This window comes from Aptenodytes forsteri, unplaced genomic scaffold, assembly GCF_000699145.1.
Source record: "Aptenodytes forsteri isolate BGI_AS27 unplaced genomic scaffold, ASM69914v1 Scaffold299, whole genome shotgun sequence".
In the NCBI taxonomy this organism is placed as follows: domain Eukaryota; kingdom Metazoa; phylum Chordata; class Aves; order Sphenisciformes; family Spheniscidae; genus Aptenodytes; species Aptenodytes forsteri.
Window position 1 is genome coordinate 1,490,529 of NW_008794154.1, and position 8,987 is coordinate 1,499,515.

Consider the following 8,987-nt stretch of genomic DNA (forward strand, 5'->3'; position numbering starts at 1 on the left):
TCTTATTTTTATTCACACTGAAGTCCAGATGGATTGAACACAGGTATTCACAGAAGTTAGTAATAAGCTTAAGTTTTCAGGACTAGGCCTTAATATAACCAATTAAAAATGATCTGCATCTCCACAAACAGTTGCCTAGTATTTTTTCATATTTTATTTCACTTGTTTTTGTTCTTTTTTTCCTTTGCTTTCTTTTGTATGTGTTTAGGCAACAGCAACAGATGAGGTGAGTCTGTCAGTCTTTAAAACAGACAAACAAAAATCCCCCCAAACCCTGCTTCCTTTCCCCCATTTACTCCTAGAAAAGAGTTTAGCACTTTCGTATGATAATCATGACCTTAAATGTGTATTTCAAATATTTTTATTTGCATTATTAAATCAATACACATCCAGATAACTTGGGTTGTATAATGATTTTTACTTTGAGTGTTACCCCTCTAATAGTAGGCTTTTATTCCAGTATTTGGCAATAGGAACTGGGATTTCCAATTTCAAATACAGTATTATGTTAACTTTTTTGAGTAATCTAAATGCATCCTCTTTAAAAATAAAACATCTGTATCAGGTGGTAATATTCATAATATTGTTTCTTTCTGATTAATATGAAGGTTCTAATACAAGGATTTTTTTTGTCAAACTTCTCATGCACCCTCTTCATTCTTATGGGTAGCGTCATCCAATGAGTTTAAATGTACTTAAAAGGAAAAATGTTTAAAATTTTTGGGGCTTTTTTAATGAAATCCCAATATAGGTATCATGTTTTTTCACTGTCCTTTTTTATGAGCTTTCCCTCAGTAGTCCGTATCAGTCAACAAGTGACGAAGGCCTTTCAAGAAAAACTGTAAAAATCTTTATTTTCAGAGTGAAGAGTTATTCACGTCATCTGGTTTTAAGCATCCAAGTTAGGTACCTAGGTCTCGGTCTTTGAAGACTTCTCCTTTCCACTGATTCACAAAAGAAAGTTTTTGTCTTTGATAGAAGGTAATCTAAACCAGCCTAAACTAGATGGTGTGAACATCCTTTCTATTTGACAATTTGTGCTTGGGCTGAGGGATGATCTGGAATACCCTTACACCAAGGTAAACAGAGAGCCATCACAGCAGGTCTTGCCTTAAGTCCTTTGTTTATTTTTCAAGATTCATAAACTCTTCATGGAGATACAGGGCTATTTTGTTGATTTTGGCAACTCAGGTAGACAGTTCAAAGTATTTCCAATCAGTAATAAGAAAATGGACCATCTTTCTGAGGAAAGAGAGAACAGCAAGACCTATTGGTGAAAAACTCCTAGAAACTTGGTCTCTTGAATAATTTCAGGCTGAGCTTTCAGCATTTTATCACCTAATTTTCTAAATAATAGGGAAGTGGGAAGAGAACATGACAAAGATTTTATGAGCATTTGATTCTCTGAACAATTTTAACTCTCCCAAATTATGGGCTACCAGCACGAAAGTTTATCTTGTCCTGAATCATGGTAAAGAGTAGGAACACGTGGCCAGAGTAGGAACATGTGCAGAGATGGTGATAGTGAAACCACAGCCTTAGGCTAAATTACTGTATTTCATTAGCTTCAGTGGGTCTTATCAGTTTTGTTTCATACAAAAGCGATTGTGAGACAGGGCATGGGAATATGTTTAGAGCATACTCGATGTAGCTGTATATCTGATTTAAATCAATAGTAATCCTATGCTGCTTCTAAAAACCTATTGACATTGCAAAGTGTTTATTTTCAAATTTGTTACTGAACATATTTAACAAAAATATTAAACCCCACTTAATTCCTAGAGTGCACGTGGACTACCAAGTGCATTCAAAATTATATTTTTCCTGTCTGAACTAGAGTTTTCAGATGTGGTAGCCTAAACTATATTAACTAATATGTTTTAGTAGTATATCTTTGTCATAATGTTGTCAGACTTGAAAAGGGAATATACCAAAATGTCAGGATCTTCCTAAATGTTTTTCTGAGTTAGTGGGGTTTCCTTAAGGTTGTGTTAAAAAAAAAAAAAAAAGCAAAAGTCATGAAAATAGAAAACAAGGGTGTAATAATAATATTACCACTAAGTTTTTCTAATTCTTAATACTAAACATAAAATGTACTGAAGATATCACAAAGGAGACAGAACTTTTGAAGCTCTTTTTACTTTTCAGCAGGTTCATTGTTCTACAGTCAAGTAATTTTTTTCCTTTCTTTCATTTGTAGTACATTTATGATAAATGTACAGTTATTGTTATTGTCAGCATCATGGTTCCAGTACAGTTATTTGTGAGGCCAGGTTGAGATTAGCCAGGTTAAAATAATTTTTTTAACTACAACCAGTGCTTTGGTTTCCAGCATAGTTCCACAAGTAATGACAGGGGCATCGATGATGAGATCATAAAGTGATACGATGGCAATAGTTCATTACTGTCTGAGATGCTGAAAACTAATGATTCATTCAGCCACACTGTTAGTCTCAACTGATCACAACATCAATGTTTTTATAATGAAGGAGTTCTGAGAAATAATTAAGTAGTGACTTTCTAATAAGAGACTTAGACCACATTCTTTTCAGGACTGTATACTTCCTTTGAGAAGTCATTTTTAGCATGATAATAAATATTTGAAGTTTTAGGAGTTGCATTTTTTTTTTAATTTCAGGATCAAACTATGTGGGCATGTTTAGCTGCTATGGCGATTGCCAACAAAGACATGGCTACAGCAGAAATCGCCTATGCATCAATTGGTGAGGTAAGAAAATGGAGCTGTTTCCAGTTAAATTGTTGCAAAATTAATTTTATTCATTAATTTCCACTATTAAATTATTGTACATCTCGTTAACAGATTGACAAAGTTCAGTATATCAATTCCATCAAAGATCTTCCATCAAGAGAGTCAAGGATGGCTCATATACTGCTGTTCAGTGGAAACACCCAAGAAGCTGAAACCCTGCTTCTTCAAGCAAGCCTTATTTATCAAGCTATTCAAGTCAACATTAATCTTTACAATTGGGATAGGTAGTATTTCTTCAAACACAATATGTTTATAAGCAGTTTTACTGAGGTAACTTGTAAATTATTTAGATCAGTTGTTTTATTGGAGATACTTAGCTGACTAATTTCCTATCTGTAATTGCCCTGAGCTGTAAAAAGATGAAGTAAACCACATCCTGACAATAACTAAAGAAGTAACTTTTTTTCTGTCATATTTAGAAGATACAAGTATTCTGTGATAAAAGTCCAAAACATGCTTGGAAGCATTTTTAAACAACATTTTGCTTTTTCATTATTGTTAACATAGAAAAGTCCTTAGCGATACCTCAAACTGTATGTGACCCTCAAAGAATTAAGGCTGTTTTGAAATGTCTTGTTGCTAAAAATAGATATGTGGTTATTCAGACTCCCAGCACTGTGTAGGTGGATGAAATATGAATTAGGCCTGAGAAAACAAAGTAGGAATTTCTCCTTTAAACAAAACCCCACGTTTTCTGACAGAATCTTCTGAGGCCATTTACTACTAATTTCTCTGCTATTATATTAATATCACTGTGGGCAAAAAGTTGTTTTTCCCCCACATATCTGTGGGGTTTTTATTATGTTGCCTAATGTGTATCATCTAAAAACTGTGTATCTCAAACATAAGTATTCCTTATGCCATTGAGAAGAAAACAGAAGTGAGAGTAATCAATTACACTAATCCAATTACTAATCTTTCCCACCTATAGAATATTCGTAAATGCTGTATAGCATATGCCATAAATGTGTATTGTGACACTGTTCAGAAGCGATTCCCGATTGTAATAAAGTTACTAACAATCATTACTTTTGCCTCTTTATATTGAGAGTGCTAAACTCTAACCATTCTCTTTTATTTCCTTGAAATAAAAAGACTCCTATTGCCAAACTCCAATGATGTGATGAGGTTGTCAACAGAAATAATTGTTGGATATTTTTCATAGCATACATCATAAAGTAGACAGTCTCCTTTGCTGGCTACTTTTAACCTCCTGTGACTGATACTAATGTAAAACTGCTTGGCACTATAGATTAGGAGTCTTTGCCTGCAGCCCAAACGCTTTTCAGCATATCGTTTTGCAAAACCATGGTGACTGTAGTTGTGCCAGAGCATTTATATAGCCTGACAAGCCCATTTCTGTTTTATTCCAGGGCCCTAGAACTAGCAGTAAAGCACAAGACACATGTTGACACAGTCCTGGCTTATCGACAGAAGTTCCTAGAGGACTTTGGTAAAAAAGAAACGAACAAAAGATTTTTGCAATATGCAGAAGGTGTAAGTATTCCTTAGAATTATTCCTACAGCTTTAGGTCAGCCTGCTCTTTGTAGCCAGTTTGGGAGGGTAGGGGGGAATTGCTCTTACATTTTCCTTCTTTCGTTCAAACGTGGACACAAATCTTAAGATTTTACATCTGAGTACAAGTTCATAGCTTGATGTGTGGCTACTTGGCTAGTAATAGTTGTGCATGTGTTTTATTTGAGGGCACAGGTACGGAATGTATATAATTAGTATCTGGCAACGATTATACAAATGAAGGCACAGTTGTTTTCCATAAACAAGGAGCTAGACCTTAGTATAGTTGAGTGTGTACCTCTTAAATGTCTTCAACATTTTTATGTAATTTTATGGATAGCAATAATAACAAACTTTGAAGGTATCCAGATATATTAAGAGTGAACTACGAACCATTCTGCCAAATATGATAGATAGCTAAATATACAATTTCATCAAACCTCTGGAAACCCTTTCCATCATCAGTAGGTCATTTCAATTTATTAGCATTTCACAGATCTTAAAGACTGAGGACAGATCTTACAGTTCATAAGCTAAAGGTATCTTAGATTCCGCTGGAGTATTTCTGCGCGTTTCCTTTATGAGAGGCACCACATGTGCACCTTAGACAGCAATTTCACTGAGCAGCCCTTATGTCCTTCCTGCACTTCCCCTCGCATTCTGAGGGTGAAACTATAAGAAGAGGCGTGTACTTCGACTGTGTCAGATCCTTTCATCCACTGTAGCTGATGGATCAGGAAATACATCTGAGCTGTTAGCTCAGATCCTTTAATTGGACAGTGCCCATTACACTTTCAATAAAGCTCGATTTCTAATGTAAGTCATTAGCTTTTAGCACTTCTAAGGATGTTTCATTTCCTAAACAAGAATAAAAATCTGCACAATATCTAGCTCCCCAATGAACCATTCTGCAGTACTTTACCTAGAAAATACAGAAAAATAACAGAACAGATTCCAAGCACTCTTATCATGCAGCAATTTCAGCTGCTATGCCAGAATTATGTCTTCTACATACTTTAAATCCATTATTGAGCAAAAATCATGTTAATCCCCTGATGCTTCTGAAAGAGACTTTTTAGATAGTACTGTCCTGTCTTTAAATCCTCAAGAAAGCTGTAGTTTCTGGAAGGGTTCCTAAGCAACAACACCTTGTCAGTGACAAGGTGTGAGCAGAGTGACACGAGTGGAGCCTGTTTCACCTTGCACCTAGTCTTGAAACTTGGGCCTCAGACTGCAGAAGGTTCTTGGAATAAAGAAGTCCTTGAGCTATATTCTGCATCCGTGTTTTGGAGGTCTTGTCAGCTGGATCTGAAACTAGGAGGGAACCTACTCAGTGAAGTAGATTTTACACTCTTGGCTATGGTGGTAACTAAATTCTTAATGCAGCCTGTCAGACTCATATAGCAAAGTTAGAAGGAAATGTTAAGCGCATTGAAGAGAAAAGCAGGATTTTGTGCTGCTGTTCCTTCACAGGAGAAAAAAAAGGGTCTCAGTTTCCCTCTCACCACCTAAAACTCCTTCAGGCTTAAGTAAGGAGTTTTTACCTCTTTTCTATACTGCAGCTGAGAGCACTGATGTGCAATCAGATACGGAATCTAAACAATGTACTTAGTTGTTATATCTCACATCTTTATTTATAAGGTATTACGAACCTAATATGTATACTGAGAATCCATATCTTGGCAGTTACTAGGTGTCACTGGCAGGGGTTGTTGGCTTCACTGGCAAGTAGCTCTCTGGGCTAGATGGCAGAATTAGCCCTATATGTGGTATGTTTAGCATCTGTGTGACATCTGTTAAAGCAAACACATTCTTTCTTAGAGCTCCATAAAGATTTCAGTCATCAGATCCAAAGCACCTGGACCCAGTAAATGCATCCTGAATTGAGGGATTAACCTTTTCACATGAGAATGTGGGTATTGCAGTTACATCTTCCCTTGTAGAGAATCTTCCTTGTTATTTCATGACTTAGTTAACAGAATAACAGCTACTCTGAAAATTCCCTGTGCAGCAGTTGAGATTTTTTTCCCATCCCATCTTTGACAGTCTTAATTCTTCAGCAATGAAACTGAACTTCGTGATTACATTTTTGCCCAGTTTTTGGACATGTTTTTGTAGTCATCAAATGCACCATGATCCATTCTTTCTTGTCAAGCATTTTTGGAAACACAGGCAACTATTGTACCTCACTGTACCATGGATACTGTACTATATCTATTGTCTGAAGTTTCACTGAAATAGAATACACCCAGAAGATGACAATTCTCTGCAGCTGGAGAAATGCCAAGATAAAGCTAAAACATTTATTGATGTAGAAGACAAATATCAAGCAGCAATCTGATTTCTGTTATATCAGATAACAAGTAAACTGCTATCAGTTTACTTGGTGGACTTTAGGTGCAGTCAAAAGACATCACTGCATGTATTATTGATAAAGGGCTATATTCTCAGTAACAGGACACAGATGTCATTACATTTAAATTAGATGCAAGTTGATCCGAGTTATTTTTGTGTTTTAATGTTGGGGGTTTTTTGCTAGACACAATGAGATGTGTAAGTATCTTTAAAATATATCAAGTTTGTTTTATTTTAAAGGTGGAAAGTTCAGTTTGTTAGAACTCAACTGTGCCTTCACACATTCCATTAGTATAAGTTCTCGCTTATACATGGAGAACTATATAATGATTGATATGGTCACTTTGTAATTATAACTTCAAATTCTTCTGTTAGTGAATAGCTATCTGTTTGACCTCTCTATATAAATGTTAGTTAACCTCTGTGTACTCGCTTTCTGTTCTTACAGCTGGAAGTTGATTGGAATAAAATCAAAGCCAAAATAGAGATGGAAATTGCTAGAGAAAGAGAACGAGCAGCAGCCAGTCCCGCAGTGAGAGCTAGTGTAACTGTACAGCAATAACTGTCCTTTTGGTCACATTAATAAGTGCTTCTTGAATATTTTGTACTGGCATATTTTGACAAACATAAATAAAAAAAACAGCAAACATTTTGCAGGGAACAGAAGTGAGAATTGGTTTAGTTCTTGTTAATTGTTGGATGACAGGTGGAATTATTTATTTACTACAGTCTCATTTTGAGCTGGGTTTATGTTCTGATGCCCTAGCTCCAGTGAGTAGCTACATTTTAGTCCATAATACATGTATGAGAAAAAAGGGAAATTAACTTTTGTCTTTCTGTTAGTGGCTTTTAAATTTTCATTGCCATTAAAATTATTTAACCTTGGTTGCCTCTAATTAAGTACTGATTTCCTTGTTTAAGCACCTAGTTAAGTAGCTTGGTTATTTCTGCAACCTCAGGGACCTCTGAAAAGACTTGTTTAAATTGCCCTAAAACAAATTTAGTGAACTGTAAGTGTTGAAAATTAAAGAAGGAGCTTGCACCTATAAAGTACAAAAGAATATTTCACTCAGTTTCGGTAATACATATTTCTGCTAGTACATGTGTACTAGCAAGTTCTTCAATAGATGATTTCAGATTATTTCAGCAACATAGGTTTGTCACTGTAGCAAGCTATTTAGCATTAAAGGGTATTTTCTGAGATAATGTAAATTGTTTAAAATACTATGGAATGTGCTTTGAATGTTGTTTGAAGTAACAAACAGCATTGTTGTTTGGTTTTGTAACATTTAACACGTATAATTGACAACAATATTCAGAGCTTCCTTAAGGTTAAAATATATTCATTTAAAATAAGGAAAAGCTTTCCACATATTTTTTCTGCCCAAAGCACTTGATTTGAAATTATTGTTTTTACATTTGTGTTATTTCATCAAGATATATTTTTTGTTTTACATATGAAAGTGGCTGCATTTGTTAGATGGTCTTTGCAGAAGCCCTTTGCATTACAAATACGTGAGCAGGTTATTCATAATTGACCTTGTATAATATGTATCTTTCAAATGTTACCATCAAACTGTTAAATATCTGTATATCTGGCAAATTTCTTCTGTTTTGTAAATCATTATATGGCACTTTTTTGCATTGTTCATAAATTTCTTAGTAAAAACAAAGTTTTTTTTTTTAAATGTATCTAATAGATGATGCATTAGGTGATCTCCATTGATTTACCTGACTGCTAAATAAAACGCCATTTTTGATGTAGCTCATTAGAAGCTCCGCAGTATTCTGGTGTACTGACATGTGGCAAAGTGAACACCTTCACCTTCCATTGCCTTGCAGAAAGCACTTACTAATTCCAGAATTGAGCCCAAAATATCACTAATGGCAAGTGTTTAATGTTAAATTTATGAAGCCTGGCTCAGATTTGTAATGCAGTGTAAGCAGTTTTTGAAGACCAGTCTAGTGGTGATACAAAGTTCAGGGTCTCAGCTCAATCTTGCTCTTTTATTCTTGGGCCAGTTGGAAGTACAGCAGAGGCAGCAAATTCACTCAGCTTCTTAAAAATGCCTGGTGCAACAATTAACCATTGCAAAGATGAGATAAAACAATGGAATGGATGCCACGCTTGCAAAGGTACTGTCATAGACTGACTGCCCTTCAGGTTGATGTCGATGTCATTCACAGAAAGTGGTACCACAGTGCTTCAAGCTGGATCTCCAACTTGAAGCTTCTCAGTATTAATGAGAAGTGTTGTATTTGTAGGTGATGGGAAAGGTTGTTTAGTTCCTAGGTGTTGTGGTTTAACCTGGCAGGCAGCTAGGGGGGGGGGGGGGGGGGGGGGGG

General features: G+C 35.6%; 1 protein-coding gene across 1 annotated transcript in view; it reads left to right on the top strand.

Annotated features, from left to right (window-relative positions):
• Positions 1-7,492, top strand: part of IFT80 (intraflagellar transport 80) — a 69,714-nt gene extending 62,222 nt beyond the window's left edge. The window contains exons 16-19 of the mRNA XM_019471974.1: positions 2,639-2,728; positions 2,822-2,994; positions 4,144-4,267; positions 7,090-7,492. Coding sequence (XP_019327519.1) covers positions 2,639-2,728; positions 2,822-2,994; positions 4,144-4,267; positions 7,090-7,203 — 501 coding nt within the window. The 3' untranslated portion in view covers positions 7,204-7,492. The remainder of the gene's footprint in view (positions 1-2,638; positions 2,729-2,821; positions 2,995-4,143; positions 4,268-7,089) is intronic.
• Positions 7,493-8,987: the final 1,495 nt, after the last annotated feature.